Genomic DNA, 20,190 nt, shown 5'->3' on the forward strand with positions numbered 1-20,190 from the left:
TTCTACATTCATGTGGATGCTACTATGATTACGGATAATCATGAATCAATCGTGAAAACCAATTAGTGAGAAAGTTAGTGGCATAAATATCACAAACAACTGCAAATTCATCAAACAAGTTTGTAGATTCACAAGCTTAATGTAGTCATTGTGTGCTAGAAATACAATACCAGTCAAAAGTTTGGACACACTTACTCATTCAAGGGTTTTTCTTTATTTTTACTATTTTCTACATTGTAGAATAATAGTGAATACATCAAAACTATGAAATAACACATGGAATCATGTAGTAACCAAAAAAGTGTTAAACAAGTCAAAATATTTAATATTTGAGATTCTTCAAAGTAGCCAACATTTGCCTTGATGACAGCTTCGCACACTCTTGGCATTCTCTCAACCAGCTTCACATGGAATGCTTTTCCAACAGTCTTGAAGGAGTTGTGCTGAGCACTTGTCGGCTCCTTTTCCTTCACTCTGTGGGACTATCATTTGTTTTTCAACAGGACAATGACCCAACACACCTCCAGGCTGTGTAAGGTCTATTTGACCAAGAAGGAGAGTGATGGAGTGCTGCATCAGATGACCTGGCCTCCACAGTCACCCGACCTCAACCCAACTGAGATGGTTTGGGATGAGTTGGACAGCAGAGTGAAGGAAAAGGAGCCAACAAGTGCTAAGCACAACTCCTTCAAGACTGTTGGAAAAGCCTTCCAGGTGAAGCTGGTTGAGAGAATGACAAGTGTACAAAGCTGTTGTCAAGGCAAAAGGTGGCTACTTTGAAGAATCTAAAATATATTTTGATTTGTTTAACACTTTTTTGCTTACTACATGATTCAATGTGTTATTTCATAGTTGTGATGTCTTCACTATTATTCTACAATGTAGAAAATAGTGAAAATAAAGAAAACCCCTTGAATGAGTAGGTGTGTCCAAACTGTTGACAAAATGTAATAAATTATTAATGAATTTGTCCAAATACTTAAGACACCTTGAAATTGGGGGACTAGATACATAAAGTGCATTCATTTCTCAACGGTAGAACATATGTATGAAAATACCCTTAATTGAAAGGTGGTCTTATGTACTTGTCTCATATACAACATTTGATCTCAAATCTAAAATGCTGGAGTACAGAGCCAAATTAAACGTTTTAGCTTCACTGTCCAAATAAATACGTAGGGGAGTGTGTATAAGATCATAACCTATCTACATGTAAAAAAACAACAACAAAAAAACCATCCCTTTCTGCCACCTGTCATGTCATGGATGCGAGCTCACTGTTCAGTCTGTGCTTCTATCCTGCTTTCGCCTACAAACAACAATAATCACCTTTTAACACAGGCCTCTCCTCACCCTTTCCTTACCCCCGTCTTCTCTCACCACTTGCTCCCACCATCAACACCCAGTGTGCTGTCTGCTAACCCTCATCAAAATCATCCTTGTCCTCCTCACAATGTCTCCTCTCATTATGTCTTTATTGTGACAGAACAGCACATTGACATGGCTGTACCCACCAAGTCCAGATCATCCACCTCAAGGTTCCCTCGACTGTGTTAGATGGTGTGCTTATCTTACTGTGAGACTAGGAAGTGGTTAGACTAGATGGACAGGGAGCCAAAATGTCCCTCAGGAGCATTCCCTGTCTGTTTAGATAGTACTGTTGTATAATGATGTATATTGACAACGGACAGAGACGCCACTCTGAATCGATATATACTGTTGTACCATGGATCACAATGGATGAGTCAGTCAGAGGACCCCAGACATATCTTTGCCCAGAATTGACCATGGTTGACTGCTGTATATTCACTTGTTGAAATCCAGTTCTTCACCCTCCAGATGTGGAAGTGCAGAGAATGAAAAAAGCGGTGGAGTCACTGATGGCAGCCAATGAGGAGAAGGTACAGTGAACTACAGTTGACCCCCTCACCCCATCTCATTACTCTCGGATAGTTTGTCTTGTTAAGATTAATGTGACAGGCCAAAGAAGAGGTTACAACCTCTCCGAACCTCTGTTCAAAAAAAGTATCTCTCTGTACCTTGTCACCTGGCTTGTACTTTGACCATTGTGTAACCCCTCTGCACCTGTAGGATTGTAAGATTGAGGAGCTGAGGCAGTCGCTGCAGCGCTACAAGAAGGTCCAGGACATGGTGATATCAGTGCAAGAGAAGAAAGGTTTGAGAAGCCATGTTCTATTTCTAAAACCATGTCCTATCACCTTGATGTATATCAAATCAAATTTTATTAGTCACATGCGCCGAATACAACAGGTGTAGTCCTTACAGTGAAATGCTTACTTACGAGCCCCTAACCAACAATGCAGTTTCAAAAAATACAGACAAGAATAAGAGATAAAAGTAACAAGTAGTTAAAGAGCAGCAGGGAAATAACAATGGCGAGACTGTGTACAGGGGGTACCGGTTATTTGAGTTAGTATGTACATGTAGGTAGAGTTATTAAAGTGACTATGCATACAGTTGAAGTCGGAAGTTTACATACACTTACAGTGAGGGGGGAAAGTATTTGATCCCCTGCTGATTTTGTACGTTTGCCCACTGACAAAGAAATGATCAGTCTGTAATTTTAATGGTATGTTTATTTGAACAGTGAGACAGAATAAAAAAAAATATAAAAAAAACGCATGTCAAAAATGTTATGAATTGATTTGCATTTTAATGAGGGAAATAAGTATTTGACCCCCTCTCAAGATTTCTGGCTCCCAGGTGTCTTTTATACAGGTAACAAGCTGAGATTAGGAGCACACTCTTAACTTCTTATGGCTGCAGGGGCAGTATTGAGTAGCTTGGATGAAAGGTGCCCATTTTAAACGGCCTGCTCCTTAGTCATAGTTTCTAATATTTGCATATTATTATTAGTATTGGATAGAAAACACTCCAAAGTTTCTAAAACTGTTTGAATTATGTCTGTGAGATTAACAGAACTCATATTGGCAGGCAAAGTCCTGAGTTGAAATCAAAACAGGAAGTCAGAAATCTGAGCTTGTCTGTATTCACCAGAGTCCCTAAAGAAATCCAATTGATTTAGGACTGAGGTTGCACTGCCTAGGGGTTCCACTAGATGTCAGCAATCAATAGAAATTCCAATGAGACTTATATGATGTTGTGGGAGAGAATGAGAGCAGAATCAGTCAGGTGTCCATCAAGCAGGCATGCGCTTATCATGACTTTTCCTCATGCAAACCACTGACGTTCCATTGCTAACGCAGACAAGAACGAATACTCCGGTTGGAACTTTATTGAAGCTATATGTTAAAAACATCCTAATGATTGATTCAGTACTTAGTTTGAAATGTTTCTTCGACCGGTAATATCACATTTTGAAGTTTTTGTCCGATATGAAGCTGACCAGAATTAGCGTTTGGACACGTTTGGACACGCGCTAACAATTGGACATAAATAACGGATTTTTTCAAACAAAACAAACATTTATTGTGGACCTGGGATTCCTGCTGTGCTTTCTGATCGAGACCAACAAAGGTAATGAAATATTTATCATGTATTTTATTGTTTATAGTGACGCTATCTTTGCAGCTGTGATATGCTACTTTGAGCGCCGTCTCAGATTATAGCGTGCAATTATTTTTTATAGCGTGCAAAGTTTTTTTGAAATCTGACATAGCGGTTGCATTAAGGAGAGGTATATCTATAATTCAATGTGTATAACTTGTATTATCATCTATATTTATGATGAGTATTCATGTTGAAACGATGGGCTATGCAAAGTCCCTTGATGTTTTTGCATTTACTGAATCTTGTAGCCTCAATGTAAACTCAGATTCTTTTATATAAATATGAATTTAATCAAACAAAACACGCATGTATTGTGTAACATGAAGTCCTATGAGTGTCATCTGATGAAAATAATCGAAGGTTAGTGATTCATTTTATCTCTATTCTGGTTTTTGGGAAGCTATATTTTGCTGGGAAAAATGGCTGTGATTATTTTTGGTTTTGTGGTGATCTAACATAATCGTTTGTAGTGCTTTCGCTGAAAAGCCTATTTGAAATCGGACACTTTGGTGGGATTAACAACAAGATTACCTTTAAAATGATATAAGACACATGTATGTTTGAGGAATTGTAATTGAGATTTCTGGTTTTTGAATTTGGCGCCCTGCACTTTCACTGGCTGTTGTCATATTGGTCCTGATATTGGGACTGCAGCCATAAGAAGTTTTAAAGGGAGTGCTCCTAATCTCAGTTTGTTACCTGTATAAAAGACACCTGTCCACAGAAGCAATCAATCAATCAGATTCCAAACTCTCCTCCATGGCCAAGACCAAAGAGCGCTCCAAGGATGTCAGGGACAAGATTGTAGACCTACACAAGGCTGGAATGGGCTACAAGACCATCGCCAAGCAGCTTGGTGAGAAGGTGACAACAGTTGGTGCGATTATTCGCAAATGGAAGAAACACAAAAGAACTGTCAATCTCCCTCGGCCTGGGGCTCCATGCAAGATCTCACCTCGTGGAGTTGCAATGATCATGAGAACGGTGAGGAATAAGCCCAGAACTACACGGGAGGATCTTGTCAATGATCTCAAGGCAGCTGGGACCATAGTCACCAAGAAAACAATTGGTAACACACTACGCCGTGAAGGACTGAAATCCTGCAGCGCCCGCAAGGTCCCCCTGCTCAAGAAAGCACATATACATGCCCGTCTGAAGTTTGCCAATAAACATCTGAATGATTCAGAGGACAACTGGGTGAAAGTGTTGTGGTCAGATGAGACAAAAATGGAGCTCTTTGGCATCAACTCAACTCGCCGTGTTTGGAGGAGGAGGAATGCTGATAATGACCCCAAGAACACCATCCCCACCGTCAAACATGGAGGTGGAAACATTATGCTTTGGGGGGTTTTTTCTGCTAAGGGGACAGGACAACTTCACCGCATCAAAGGGACGATGGACGGGGCCCATGTACCATCAAATCTTGGGTGAGAACCTCCTTCCCTCAGCCAGGGCATTGGAAATGGGGCGTGGATGGGTATTCCAGCATGACAATGACCCAAAACACATGGCCAAGGCAACAAAGGAGTGGCTCAAGAAGAAGCACATTAAGGTCCTGGAGTGGCCTAGCCAGTCTCCAGACCTTAATCCCATAGAAAATCTGTGGAGGGAGCTGAAGGTTCGAGTTGCCAAACGTCAGCCTCGAAACCTTAATGACTTGGAGAAGATCTGCAAAAAGGAGTGGGACAAAATCCCTCCTGAGATGTGTGCAAACCTGGTGGCCAACTACAAGAAACGTCTGACCTCTGAGGATTGCCAACAAGGGTTTTGCCACCAAGTACTAAGTCATGTTTTGCAGAGGGGTCAAATACTTATTTCCCTCATTAAAATGCAAATCAATTTATAACATTTTTGACATGCTTTTTTCTGGATTTTTTTGTTCTGTCTCTCACTGTTCAAATAAACCTACCATTAAAATTATAGACTGATCATTTCTTTGTCAGTGGGCAAACGTACAAAATAAGCAGGGGATTAAATACTTTTTTCCCTCACTGTAGGTTGGAGTCATTAAAACTTGTTTTTAACCACTCCACAAATGTCTTTTTGACAAACTATAGTTTTGGCAAGTCGGTTAGGACATCTACTTTGTGCATGACAAGTAATTTTTCCAACAATTGTTTACAGACAGATTATTTCACTTATAATTCACTGTATCACAATTCCAGTGGATCAGAAGTTTACATCCACTAAGTTGACTGTGCCTTTAAACAGCTTGGAATATTCCAGAAAATTATGTCATGGCTTTAGAAGCTCTGATAGGCTATTTGACATAATTTGAGTCAATTGGAGGTGTACCTGTGGATGTATTTCAAGGCCTACCTTCAAACTCAGTGCCTCTCTGCTTGATATCATGGGAAAATCAAAAGAAATCAGCCAAGACCTCAGGGGAAAAAATTGTAGACCTCCACAAATCTGGTTCATCCTTGGGAGCAATTTCCAAATGCCTGAAGGTACCACGTTCATCTGTACAAACAATAGTACGCAAGTATAAACACCATGGGACCACGCAGCCGTCATACTGCTCAGGAAGGAGATGCGTTCTGTCTCCTAGAGATTAACTTACTTTGGTGTGAAAAGTGCAAATCAATCCCAGAACAACAGCAAAGGACCTTGTGAAGATGCTGGAGGAAACGGGTACAAATAGTCTGTGTAGCCATTTGACTAGATGTTCAGGAGGCTTATGGCTTGGGGGTAGAAGCTGTTTAGAAGCCTCTTGGACCTAGACTTGGTGCCCCAGTACCGCTTGCCGTGCGGTAGCAGAGAAAACAGTCTATGACTAGGGTGGCTGGAGTCTTTGACAATTTTTAGGGCCTTCCTCTGACATAGCCTGGTACAGAGGTCCTGGATGGCAGGAAGCTTGGCCCCAGTGATGTACTGGGCTGTTCGCACTACCCTCTGTAGTGCCTTGCGGTCGGAGGCCGAGCAGTTGCCATACCAGTCAGTGATGCAACCAGTCAGGATGCTCTCAATGGTGCAGCTGTAGAACCTTTTGAGGATCTGAGGACCCATGCCAAATTTTTTGTCTCCTGGGGGGGAATAGGTTTTGTCGTGCCCTCTTCACAACTGTCTTGGTGTGCTTAGTTTGTTGATGATGTGGACGCCAAGGAACTTGAAGCTCTCAACCTGCTCCACTACAGCCCCGTCAATGAGAATGGGAACATGCTCTGTCCTCCTTTTCCTATAGTCCACAATCATCTCCTTTGTCTTGATCACATTGAGGGAGAGGTTGTTGTCCTGGCACTACACGGCCAGGTCTCTGACCTCCCTATAGGCTGTCTCATCGTTGTCGGTGATCAGGCCTACCACTGTTGTGTCATCGGCAAATTTAATGATGGTGTTGGAGTCGTGCCTAGCCGTGCAGTCATGAGTGAACAGGGAGTACAGGTGGGAACTGAGCATGCACCCATGAGGGGCCCCTGTGTTGAGGATCAGCATGGTGGATGTGTTGTTACCTACACTTACCACCTGGGAGCGGCCCGTCAGGAAGTCCAGGATCCATTTGCAGAGGGAGGTGTTTAGTCCCAGGGTCCTTAGCTTATTGATGAGCTTTGAGGGCATTATGCTGTTGAACGCTGAGCTCTAGTCAATGAATAGCATTCTCACATAGGTGTTCCTTTTGTCCAGGTGGGAAAGGGCAGTGTGGAATGCAATCGATATTGCATCATCTGTGGATCTGTTGGGGCGGTATGCAAATTGGAGTGGGTCTAGGGTTTTTGGGATGATGTTGATGTTAGCCATGACCAACCTTTCAAGGCACTTCATGGCTACATACTTGAGTGCTATGGGTTGGTATTTGTTTAGGCAGGTTACCTTAGTGTTCTTGGGCACAGGGACTATGGTGGTCTGCTTAAAACATGTTGGTATTAGACTCGGACAGGGAGAGGTTGAAAATGTCAGTGAAGACACTTGCCAGTTGGTCAGTGCATGCTCAGAGTACACGTCCTGGTGATCCATCTGGCCCTGTGGCCTTGCGACTGTTGACCTGTTTAAAGGTCTTACTCACATCGGCTGTGGAGAGCGTGATCACACAGTCGTCCGGAATAGCTGGTGCTCTCATGCATGTTTCAGTGTTTGCTTCAAAGTGAGCATTGAAGTAGTTTAGCTTGTCTAGTAGGCTCGTGTCACTGGGCAGCTCTCGGCTGTGCTTCCCCTTGTAGTCTGTAATGGTTTGCAAGCCCTGCCACATCCGACGAGCGTCAAAGCCGGTGTAGTACGATGCTGACCTTGTGAATGACTTGTCAGATGCAGTTTTTAAGTAGTGATACAGAAGTGATTTGTAAGAGCTGATAGAAGTGTTCTTGAAGTCAATCTTTAAACCTCAAAGCTTCACATTTCTGGCATTGGGCTCCAATAGAATGGACAACTCTGAACTCTCTCTCTCTAGGCTACATACAAATCTGACTGCTAAAAATAACTCTCATCTTCCATTCCAGACAAAACCAAAGATGGTGAGAGTGATGAGAGTAACAGCGACAACTCCCTCTCTGTGATGTCAACGACAACCACCTCGGTTGCCCTGGAGTCGGAGAGGCACGCGCTAGCTGGAGTCGAGGAAGTAGCAGGGAAGAGCCCAGACGAGGTACAGGATTATGTGATGATTTATAGATTGACTAAACAGGCTAAGGCCCTCGGATCACGGAACAGATTATATTTCTATGAATTAATCTGTCACCTCATTAGACCTTTTCAAAAAGCCTTGATGTCCTCCAACCAATGAAACAGTCAATGATGACACATGCTGTCCTTAGATTTCACACTTCTGAACGAGGTGTTGAGTCGCTGTCACTTTGTCAAATTAGTCTGATAACATTAAATGTAACTTTGCAGTGACACTTGTCTTTTTGAATTATGACAACACCATTGTCTTGACTGCTCGTTACCCTTAGTCTACTAAATCGTGAAAACACCTTGACACAACAGAGAAAAGTAACATCTGACTTTGATGGCGGTTGTATTTTACAAAATGTTTTTTCCCGTTTTGGTCCTCTGCCTCAATGCATAGCTGGAGACGCACTATGGAGCTACTGAAGTGCCTTCGCCAACAACCAGCCCTACAGGCCAGTCAGCCTGCGCTCTACAGAGCGTGCCAGAGCTTGACCAAGCTGAACCTGAGAGGTGAGCTGATCTAGATGCTTATCTATAATCTTTGTAACGGGCTTCAGCTAAACCTGTGGGACAATTTTCACATTTCTTCCAGAACAACATCTGCCTTCAAGAACAACATTAGTGTTTGGCTTTGGGTGTCTGTCCAGTGCTGTTCTTTTTACTAGGAACCAAACGGGACAAAGCGGGAACGGACCTACCTGAATTTCCCCAATAGACACTCTTGTTTACATTGCAAAATGTTTTGCTACTGTGTGCACACCTGTTGATGAACAAAGTACCTTAGTTTGAACATTAGATGAACAAAGTACCTATGTACCTTAGTTTGCCCCTGAGCAGAGTGAGCTGACTAGGAAAGAGAGATGTCTTGAATGGTGTGTAGACCTAGTTCCTCAAATGAGACCCGGCTATGGAAAAGGTCAACACCTAGGCAAGATATCACGCCTCATCTTGCCTTAGCGTTGTAAATGGGCCATAATTCATGACATTTGGACGCCACGAGGTCCAAGGTGTCCCATAAGGGTGTTTAAATCCGCTTGACTGACAACTAAGGCTTCCTACGACAAATATCGATAGCCTCCACACCCAGGTTTGACAGTGTACAGCATAGCATGTAGCAGGCAGCTCACAACTTGTCTGTGTTAGCATGGTGTTAGCGTCCCAACACTCTGCAGCGAGGCAGGGGATCAGGAAGTGTCACAGGAGGCCCCACTATCATGTGATACTCCACAGTGAGTATGCCCATGGTGTGAAGCCACGTGTCATCATCCTTTTGCTTAAAGCTTCCGCTGTCTGTCAGATTGTCTTCCTGCCGAAGGCCAGCGGTTCAGTACCGCACTAAGGCCGCACCACTTTCACTTTGGCACATTGACGAGATCAAAGTCTTGTAGCGTTCACTGTGATGAGCTTTGTCATTTCAGGTCCCTGCATGTCCCAAAGTCAGCGAGTCAGGAAAACTTGTATGTCAGCAACAGTGAAAAGGTAAAGATATTTCTGAATTCCCTTGAAGGGAATCTCTCAGTTCTAAATTCATCATTATCATGATTTGATTTGATCGTTGAATTTCATCATTAACACTCCATCCCATGTCATCATACCTGTGACAGATTACATTGGTGATTGACGAAAAGCCAACAGAGGTGAGTCTGTTCTCAACAGTCTTCTTTCCATATTTCGGGGTCACACACTTTATTTTTTGCTTATCCTCTCTTTATCATTCTTTAAATTGTTTTCCTCTTTGGCCTCATCCGTCTTGTTGAAAGGCTGATAACCTATTCTTTATGAGGTTAGCATCCTCAGTAAAGTGAGGGAGTGAGTTTCACCTTGGTTTCATTGCATGCGTTTGATTGCCTTTTATTATATTGAATTGAAATTGATCAATCCTTTACACTTAAAGCCAACTCTACACTGTCAGTTATTTTCAAATGCAATTTCTTAAAGATTGTTTTATTTATTACTACGTGTGTGAAATGACATGCTTCTGGCATTGTGTGAACTGATTTTGCAGATAACGGCTTTTTTGAAGGAGGTTTTTACTTGCAATGACTGTGTTATGTTTATTTTTACCTACTGTGCCTTAGTTGAATGCCCTGATTGTAAGTCACTCTGGATAAGAGCGTCCGCTAAATCACTAAAATGTCAAATTGACGTGTCAACTCTGTATTTTGCTACTGTTCAGAATAAGGCGGTGGAGGAAATCAGTAAGATCAGCGAGCGCCCGCCCAAGTCTCCCTCTTCATCTCGCTCAGAGGACGACAGCTTCGGTACCAAGAAGGCTCGCTCATCCTTTGGCCGAGGCTTCTTCAAGATCAAGGGGGGCAAGAGGACAGCCAGCGCCCCTAACCTGGGTAAGATAAGGTGGATGGATGGCCTAGTGTGCGTGAATGGGCTGTGGGTCTCAGGTGGAAGCTTTGTGGGGACAGGTCCCATATTCACAAAGCAACTTAGAGTAGGAGTGCTGATCTAGGATCAAGTCCTCCCTGTCCATATAACTTTGTTCATTATGAACTTCATGGCAAAACCGATCCTAGAGCAGCAGTCTTACTCTGAGATGCGTTTTTTAATAAGGGCCCAGATTATAACCCTGCTACTCAATGGTTTTTGACAGTTATTTTGCTTCTTTTGTGCTCTTTTGACTTGAACTGTTAATGACATGATTAGTAAGATTGTAGTCTGTGTTATTCTTTGTGTTATTCTTTGCTTTTAATTATATGTGCAGTGTATATACAACAAAGTGTCTTTCTCTGAGCAATTGTATTAGTATAAAATAATAATATATCCACATTTTTTGGAGCATAGAATATAGCCTAGTATTTTTAATTATTTATTTTAAAACCATTTCTCATCTTTATCAAGGGTGTCAATAAATTCAAACCCCATGTGTTTCTGACACTTAATTCAGACAGTAAGGAAATTAGAGGGTTAGAGGAGACACAATGGAAAGGGTTTACACAGGGAGTCATATCTGACATGCAGGGGAGTGGTACCACACCGGCTCTGCACAGTCTTTGTTTTATTCTGAAGACTGAGCGGTTCTTTCCAAAGAGCTTAGTTTTTCGATGTAGCTTTTTAGATTTTTATGTTCCCTGAACCACACCCATAGTTAAAATACATACAAACAGCATAATTACTAGTCCCACAAACTGTTCTCCCTGTCTGATTATGAAAATGTAGCCTAGTGTGTGTGCTTTGTATGTATGTGTTATCTGCCTCCTGCCCCTACCATCATACTATGAATATCCCCTGTTGTTTTTCCCCTTCAGTAACCTTTGGCCTCTTTGTGCTTTGTGTAACGCATTGTGAAGACCGCAGCTGGATTGCAAGTGCCCCTATGCTAGGTACAGAATAATGGAGCCATTATGTCTTCAGGGCAAGGCGGGCTGCAGTATGGCCTCTCTGGAGGAATGACCAGTACTGGATATGACCCCTGACCTCATAACATTCCCCCCCACCCCCTTCCTTCCCAAACCCACTCAACCAACTGTTGACTTTCTACTTTCACCTAACTCACAAACTTGTGTAAGCTGAAGTGTCCTTTGTAATGACATTTCTCCCAACACTTAGAAATGTATTGTAGGTTTTGAACCCTCTTGGGTGCCCCCTTTATATGGAATATGAGTTGAGGGTGACTTCTATATTCCAAGACGTATTGGTAGACATGTTGGTAGAAAGTAAGGGTAGGAATTTCTATTCTTTGTAATTCAATTTCAGAACTCATGATTCACCCAAGTCTTAAAAATCTTGGTGGTGACCTTTTTATTCCAAGACTTAATGAAACATGCTCATGTTGATATAACTTGGGAGTTCATGCATAGAGAAGGTTTGAATTTCCACTCTAGACATTTGAATAGAGGTTACTCTCAGGCCACCATCCACCCATGGCAAGGCCCTGTCGTGGCTCCTATTGTGGGTGTCCGTTTAGTATATAATTCTACAGTAGCTACACTAGACTTCCTTGTATACAACCATACCCATGTTACCAGCGGTTGTTCCTCCAGTGCTGGATAGCATGAAAGCTGAGAGACAGCGTTTTGTATGTTAGTTCTGTACATCTGCAAACTCTGCATGTATATGTGCTCTTTTCTATTTCTGTTCAAACTCCCCTCGCACCAAACCATATCTGGGTCTTATTACCAGATGATGTCATCTGCAATGATGCCACCCGATAGGAATTGAACTGCCGATATTCATATAGCCTTTTCCTTAAACGCACTAACCACGGTCAGATCCTGACTGTTGTTGTTTCTTAAGTTAGACCACCTCACTCTCCCATGTACACGCTCATTGAGGTGAGTCTCATTTAGGAATGTGTGCACGAATTATCCTCTGTTTAAGTCTAATAATGAAATGGGAATTGTATGCATTTAGTCCTGTTTTGTCTTTACACCAGTGCATAACTAGTCTTTGAATTATGTGTGGCCTACAACTAAAGTTTTCTTTAGGGCTTTTATAGTCTCCACTCCATTGCATGCATTAAGGGGGGTTCTACTAACCTAACATATGGAATTGTTTTAAGATGGTTATGCCGTAGATCATTTAGCAACTTGATTTTAAATTTTAGATTGAATTTGGCCTTTACTGCTGTAGCCCAAAGAAACACATTGAATAACATTCATAAATGGCACAAAATAAATCACAAGGAATAAGGTTTTAGAGTGTCTGTCCTATATCTAGGAGATATAAGAATGCTAGATGGGGTGGGGACACAACGACTTCCATACTTCCATTTAGTGATGCACAAATATGACATTTTTGGTCGATACTGATATTTTCCTTGCCCCAATTTATTTATTTTTTCAGCCTTTTAAGCATTCTTGTACAGTTAAATAGTTAACTCACACACATGGACGCAGCGGTCTAAGGTACTGCATCTCAGTGCAAGAGGCGTCACTACAGTCCCTGGTTCGAATCCAGGCTGTATCACATCCGGACGTGATTGGGAGGCCCATAGGGCGATGCACAATTGGCCCAGCGTCGTCCTGTTTTGGCCGGGGTAGGCCATCATTGTAAATAAGAATTTGTTCTTAACTGACTTGCCTAGTTTAAGGTTACACACACACACACACACACACACACACACACACACACTGACACACTGACACACTGACCAAAAATGTATTTAGTTTGCATTTACACATGTCCCCATTACCAGTAAAACATAATCAAAACATATCTTTCACTTACTTGCTGTGCTGTTTCGTTGTTCATTTGTTCAGTCGTTTCATTCTCAACCAGGATTTCTCATACTATGGAACCCCGTTTGGGTCTTTGTGTGTCAAAAAAGATGCATGTCAAATAATGCTGTTTGACGTGTCAAATAATGCTGTTTGTCGTGTCAAATAACGCTGTTTGACGTGTCAAATAACGCTGTTTGACGTGTCAAATAACGCTGTTTGACGTGTCAAATAACGCTGTTTGACGTGTCAAATAACGCTGTTTGTCGTGTCAAATAACGCTGTTTGTCGTGTCAAATAACGCTGTTTGTCGTGTCAAATAACGCTGTTTGTCGTGTCAAATAACGCTGTTTGTCGTGTCAAATAACGCTGTTTGTCGTGTCAAATAACGCTGTTTGTCGTGTCAAATAACGCTGTTTGTCGTGTCAAATAACGCTGTTTGACGTGTCAAATAACGCTGTTTGACGTGTCAAATAACGCTGTTTGACGTGTCAAATAACGCTGTTTGACGTGTCAAATAACGCTGTTTGTCGTGTCAAATAACGCTGTTTGTCGTGTCAAATAACGCTGTTTGTCGTGTCAAATAACGCTGTTTGTCGTGTCAAATAACGCTGTTTGACGTGTCAAATAACGCTGTTTGACGTGTCAAATAACGCTGTTTGACGTGTCAAATAACGCTGTTTGTCGTGTCTCTCGCCCAGCTATTTGACCAATCAGGACCTTAATATGACTGCACGTCACATAATTTAACAAGTTCATTCTTTTTTTTATGTAGTTATTGCATATTGATTACACGATCACTCGTATCTCATATGTCACAATGATTCATCGATACGTATGCTATGATGCTGGTAAAGTTATCTCGCGCACCAACAGTGCTGGTCATTAAAAAAAATCTTGCTAGCTCATGGACGCAGACAATGTTCTTCCCCAAAAACATAGCAAAACGATAATCTGTTTCAGTAGCTATACTTAGCTAGCTAACTATATAGCTAGGTGTCATCTAAAATAATCCTAATTTATAAGACAGTTCTTACTTGATTAATGGTAGTCGGACCCATCTTTGTGAAGCTAGCCACAATAAGGATTAGCCACAATAGTGGACTTTGCGGTTAACCTTCAAAATAAAAGTATGTCTTTGACAGTGATGCAAATTAATACAAATAGTGGAATGCCATAATGGAATAGATCATGCTAAACGAGTTTGGAATGTTATAATAAAAATGACAAAAGACAATAATTAGTTAATTTGACACAAATCTGTTGATCACACTGGATGTATTATACTTTAGAATTGCATTGGGGGCATACTTATTTCACTGTACATCCTTACCTATAGATTGTGGATCAATGACATGGGTTATCAGTCTACTCAGTGACACCCAGAGAATGTTAGCGTTGTAGCTCTTATTGCGGGACTCTGAAACAGCTGTGAATTGAGCCACATTTATTGTCAACCTATGTGTATTGAACACTATTCCCGAGGAAAAACAATACTGCGTGGATGTTTTGTAGTCTGATAACTCGTTGGGAAAAAATATCTTGGGTATTGAGTAGACTGATACCCCATTTCATTGATCCCCAATCCTTAGGTAAAGCTGTACTGTACAATATGAATGTCAATACACACAATAGGCTGACTGTGGAGGTGTTTTCACACAGTCACAATCCCGCGATAAGAGCTACAGTGCTAATATTTGCGTAAACTCTTCACAGTTGTGTTCTGTGGGTGTCACTGAGTTGCCCCAGTTAATTGCCTCACATTCCAACCTTGTTTAACATTATCTAGTCTAAATATGGCACGATTCCACCAATTATAACCTTCTGCATCACTTTCAAAGAGGTACTTTTATTTTAAAGGCAAACCGCAAATTACGCTATTGTGCCTAATCCTTATTGTGGCTATTTTCACAACACAACCTGGTCCAGTCGAAGCCTCACTAGCCAGATGAAGCTAGCTGGCTGCTTATAACGTTAGCTTCTGGCAACAGGGTTAAGTAGCTGTCTAGCTATTTATTGTCATGAACTATTCCTAAATCATTGCTAAGAATAATGAAAATGATTGCAGTTTCTACTGGTCATTGTTTTCAGGCTGGTTGTATTGTTGCTAGCTAGGTACCAAGCTAAAGCTAGCTACCCCAGAAGTTGTGGTCAAACAAATAATGCTTTATTACCAACCGACAGCAGTGGAGAAGGTGGAAAGTTTTAAGTTCCTCGGCGTACACATCACAGACAAACTGAAATGGTCCACTCACACAGACAGTCTGGTCAAGAAGGCGCAATAGCGCCTCTTCAACCTCAGGAGTCTGAAGAAATGTGGCTTGTCACCCAAAACCCTGACAAACTTTTACAGATGCACAATCGAGAGCATCCTATCAGGCTGTATCACAGCTATCACAGCTATTCTCATTCACCCCTTTAGATTTGTGTGTATTAGGTAGTTGTTGGATAATTGTTAGATTACTTGTTAGATATTACTACACTGTTGGAACTAGAAGCACAAGCATTTCGCTACACTCGCATTAACATCTGCCAACCATGTGACAAATACATTTTGATTTGTGAACACATCGTTCGTGCCGGTGTTTGCTTGTTTGTAGACTTTTTTTGTACAGCTTTGACAGTGCTACTGATAGTGGTGGCGCTTGGCACGGGAAAATTCAGAACACACAACATTCTATAACAGAACTGTGTTATTTGACATCTCAAATGTCAAATTTGACACGCAAAGACCCAAACGGCGTTGCATAGTATGTCGTGAAGCTAATACCAGTGACGCTATAACTGTGTAACTCCGGTAGGGCAACATCTGAAAAATAGTGCACTTCACTTGGTAGTGTGTACCGGTGCTCGACCAGTCGGTGAAAGCTAATATCACCCACGACAGAGAACGGTTCATTGTCAAGGGCAATGAATTCCATTATCTTGGTGTTAATGGATTTCGCCTTTGAGTTGTCTCGCTGAAATGTTCTTACTCTTTCAAATGACTGCTCGACTTGTTGACTGCTCAGTCCATACAGCAGACATTGTGGGCTAGGTTAGGAATGCTGTGTTGCACGTGTAGCACAACATTTTTTGTGGCGTCATTACGTCATGTACCTACGTGTATATAGGTGTGCACATCAGCTTTGAAATCGGTTTTGCACTTCTTATGGCTGCAATCCCGGTGACGGGATGATATGACAACAGCCAGTGAAAGTGCAGGGCGCCAAATTCAAAACAACAGAAATCTCATAATTAAAATTCCTCAGACATACATGTTTCTTATACCATTTTAAAGGTAATCTTGTTGTTAATCCCACCAAAGTGTCCGATTTCAAATATGCTTTTCAGCGAAAGCACTACAAACGATTATTTTAGGTCACACCAAACCACAATAAGCACAGCCATTTTTCCAGCGAAAGATAGCAGTCACAAAAAGCAGAAATATAGCTAAAATTAATCACTAACCTTTGATGATCTTCATCAGATGACACTCATAGGACTTCATGTTACACAATACATGCATGTTTTGTTTGATAAAGTTCATATTTATATAAAAAAATCAGAGTTTACATTGGCGCGTTACATTCACTAGTTCCAAAAACATCAAGTGATTTTGTATAGCCACATTGTTTCAACAGAAATACTCATCATAAATGTAGATGATAATACAAGTTATACACATGGAATTATAGATATACCTCTCCTTAATGCAACCGCTGTGTCAGATTTCAAAAAAACTTTACTGAAAAAGCAAACCATGCAATAATCTGAGACGGCGCTCAGAACAATAGCCAAATTAGCCGCCATGTTGGAGTCAACAGAAACCAGAAATTACATGATAAATATTCCCTTTGATGATATTTATCAGAATGCACTCACAGGAATCCTAGTTCCACAATAAATCGTTGATTTGTTCGATAATGTCCATTACTTATGTCCAAGTAGCTACTTTTGCTTGCATGTGTAGTACAGGTGTCCAAACGCTCGCGCAGATGCAGGCAAACGTCGGACGAAAACTTCAAAAAGTTATATTACAAGTCGAATAAACTGGTCAAACTAAGTAGATAATCAATCTTCAGGATGTTGTTATCATATATATCCAATAACATTCCAACCGGAGCATTCCTTCATGTCTGTAGAAGAAATGGAACGCAAGGCGATATCATGAGGAAAGCGCATGACCAGGAACTGGCAATCTGCCAGACCACTGACTTATTCCCCTCTCATCCGGCCCCACAACAGAGTATACACTTCATTCAACGTTCTACCGACTGTTGACATCTAGTGGAAGGCGTAGGAAGTGCAAACAGATCCATATATTACAGGGAATTGAATAGACGATGAGTTTAACATCGACCAGCCTCAGAATTTCCACTTCCTGTTTGGATTTTCTTCTCAGGTTTTTGCCTGCCATATGAGTTCTGTTATACTCACAGACATAATTCAAACAGTTTTAGAAACTTCAGAGTTTTCTATCCAATATTAATAATAATATGCATATATTAGTAACTGGGACTGAGGAGCAGGCCATTTACTCTGGGCACCTTTCATCCAAGCTACTCAGTACTGCCCCTGCAGCCATAAGAAGTTAAACTAGACATCGGGCCGTTACCGATGTTGGCATTTTTAGCTAATATCGTCCGATTCCGATATGTTCACTGATATATCGTGCATCCCTACTTCCATTAATTGTTTTTAACCGGTAGCGGGTTACCTTCAGACGAGTCCCGTGGGGGTCTTAGAACAAAACGGAGAACACCGCCATGTTCGTGAGAGCCTCATCTTCCCATAGAATGCAGACCAAACCGTTCAGAATTTTAGAAGTATATCCAATATACCCAATAGCACTAGTGTAAATGAATGACTATTATAAACAATAGTTTTTAATCCTTGACTCCATCTCCTCCCTTTTTCAACATGCTCCCTTTGATGCTGTAACGTTTGCATGATCTGTATCTGTAGCCTAGTATGCATACTTCTCTGGCTATACATTTTATCCGGTTTACAAAGATACAAAAATGATGCTAAAAGCCATCATCTCTGCTGAAATTAAATACCAAATGTCATTCTTGATGAGCTGCACTTCTGCAACTGCGTGATAGTGATTGGGAGTTGACTCCATAGTAATCGATTCCTTGCCCGTCGACTCGCATTTCTCCGCTAGGAATCGACTCCTAAGATTCAGTATTTTTGCAACAGAGCAAACTATTTGCCCTAGTCTACTTCGAGAACATAAACTCTTGCATCTTTCACAGCAAAGAGAGAGCGATGGGAGAGGCACAGCCAGGTATAGGTAGGCATGTCGGCCACCAGGTAGACAGACATGGGAGTCAACGGGCAAGGAGTCGAGGAATCGATTCTTTTGGAGAAACCAGAGTGCCTTAATTTTGCTATTTGAACTGTTATACCAGTGACCGTGGACAAGTAACTGTTACTTGAAATTCCGTAACTGTCACAGCCCTATCGGACGCTACAGATGTTTTTGTGAGATGTCTCCTGGTCTGACAAACAGCGCTGTATCTCTGCCACTTTCCACCGCAGTTGCGGAAGGCCGACATCGGGTAGCCCATGCAAAGAATAGATCTCTATCTTAAACAGACAGATTTTTATGGGGATTTAGAACATTTTTAATTAGCGGGTTATAACAAACCAGACTGTCAGGGTATTAGTGTTGATGCCATCCCCATGATCTCGCTGTCTGGGAGTTGCCCCAGCCTCTGACCCTGGGAAGCAGATATCTGTGCATGGTTTTGTCTGAAATGGCACCCTATTCCCTATACGATGTACTACTAACCAGAGCCCTGGACAAATGTAATGCACTACATAGGAAATAGGGTGCAATTTTGGACACACCCCATGGCTGTCACCTCAGTCAGCATGGTAGCATGGCGGTGCTGATGCCTTGTTTGTACAGCTGAGACCGTGCGAGAGGGGGGCACTGACCATCTGGACCTGGCCGGGCTACCCCAGAGGTCAGCCATCAGCGACAGCACCAACACACTGACCAGTGTGACCTCCACTACCTCTCCCGAGGGCAAGAAGAAGTCCAGGGGAATCAAGGCACTCTTTGGAAAGTGAGTGTTAAAGATGATTGGTACAGAACTCTTGATGACACTGGCCTAAACATCTTTGGGATGCGTGGGTCATATTTATGAGGCACCAAACGGAAGGAAACTAACTGAAAGGGAGTGATTACTTGAACTTGTCCAATACAAAATGCTTGTTTTCGTTTTCTGTTCCAAAACAGAAAACGAAACAAAACAATTAATCTTAATCTGATTTTGCTTGCAATATACAGTTGAAGTCAGAAGTTTACATACACCTTAGCCAAATACTTTTAAACTCAGTTTTTCACAATTCCTGACATTTAATCCTATAAAAATGTTTAGGTCAGTTAGGATCACCACTTTATTTTAAGATGTGAAATGTCAGAATAATAGTAGAGAGAAATTATTTATTTCAGCTTTTATTTCTTTCATCACATTCCCAGTGGGTCAGAAGTTTACATACACTCAATTAGTATTTGGTAGCATTGCCTTTAAATTTAACTTGGGTCAAACGTTTCGGGTAGCCTTCCACAAGCTTCCCACAATAAATTGGGTGAATTTTGGCCCATTCCTCCTGACAGAGCTGGTGTAACTGAGTCCGGTTTGTAGGCCTCCTTGCTCGCACACGCTTTTTCAGTTCTGCCCACAAATTTTCTATTGGATTAAGGTCAGGGCTTTGTGATGGCCACTCCAATACCTTGACTTTGTTGTCCTTAAGACATTTTACCAGCTTCTAAAGCCATGACATCATTTTCCAAGCTGTTTAAAGGCACAGTCAACTTATTGTATGTAAACTTCTGACCCACTGGAATTGTGATACAGTGAATTATAAGTGAAATAATCTGTCTGTA

General features: G+C 41.6%; 1 protein-coding gene across 3 annotated transcripts in view; it reads left to right on the forward strand.

Moving 5' to 3' along the window:
- LOC120054067 (liprin-beta-1-like) overlaps positions 1-20,190 on the forward strand; it is an 84,786-nt gene that overhangs the window by 43,114 nt on the left and 21,482 nt on the right. For 2 of the 3 annotated variants that reach the window (XM_039001440.1, XM_039001441.1), the window contains exons 9-16: positions 1,825-1,901; positions 2,092-2,176; positions 7,965-8,110; positions 8,534-8,646; positions 9,555-9,615; positions 9,741-9,773; positions 10,313-10,481; positions 19,207-19,366. In XM_039001440.1, the coding sequence (XP_038857368.1) occupies positions 1,825-1,901; positions 2,092-2,176; positions 7,965-8,110; positions 8,534-8,646; positions 9,555-9,615; positions 9,741-9,773; positions 10,313-10,481; positions 19,207-19,366 (844 nt within the window). The remainder of the gene's footprint in view (positions 1-1,824; positions 1,902-2,091; positions 2,177-7,964; positions 8,111-8,533; positions 8,647-9,554; positions 9,616-9,740; positions 9,774-10,312; positions 10,482-19,206; positions 19,367-20,190) is intronic. The other variant, XM_039001442.1, reaches the window with a different exon arrangement.

This window comes from Salvelinus namaycush, chromosome 9 (assembly GCF_016432855.1).
Source record: "Salvelinus namaycush isolate Seneca chromosome 9, SaNama_1.0, whole genome shotgun sequence".
NCBI lineage: Eukaryota > Metazoa > Chordata > Actinopteri > Salmoniformes > Salmonidae > Salvelinus > Salvelinus namaycush.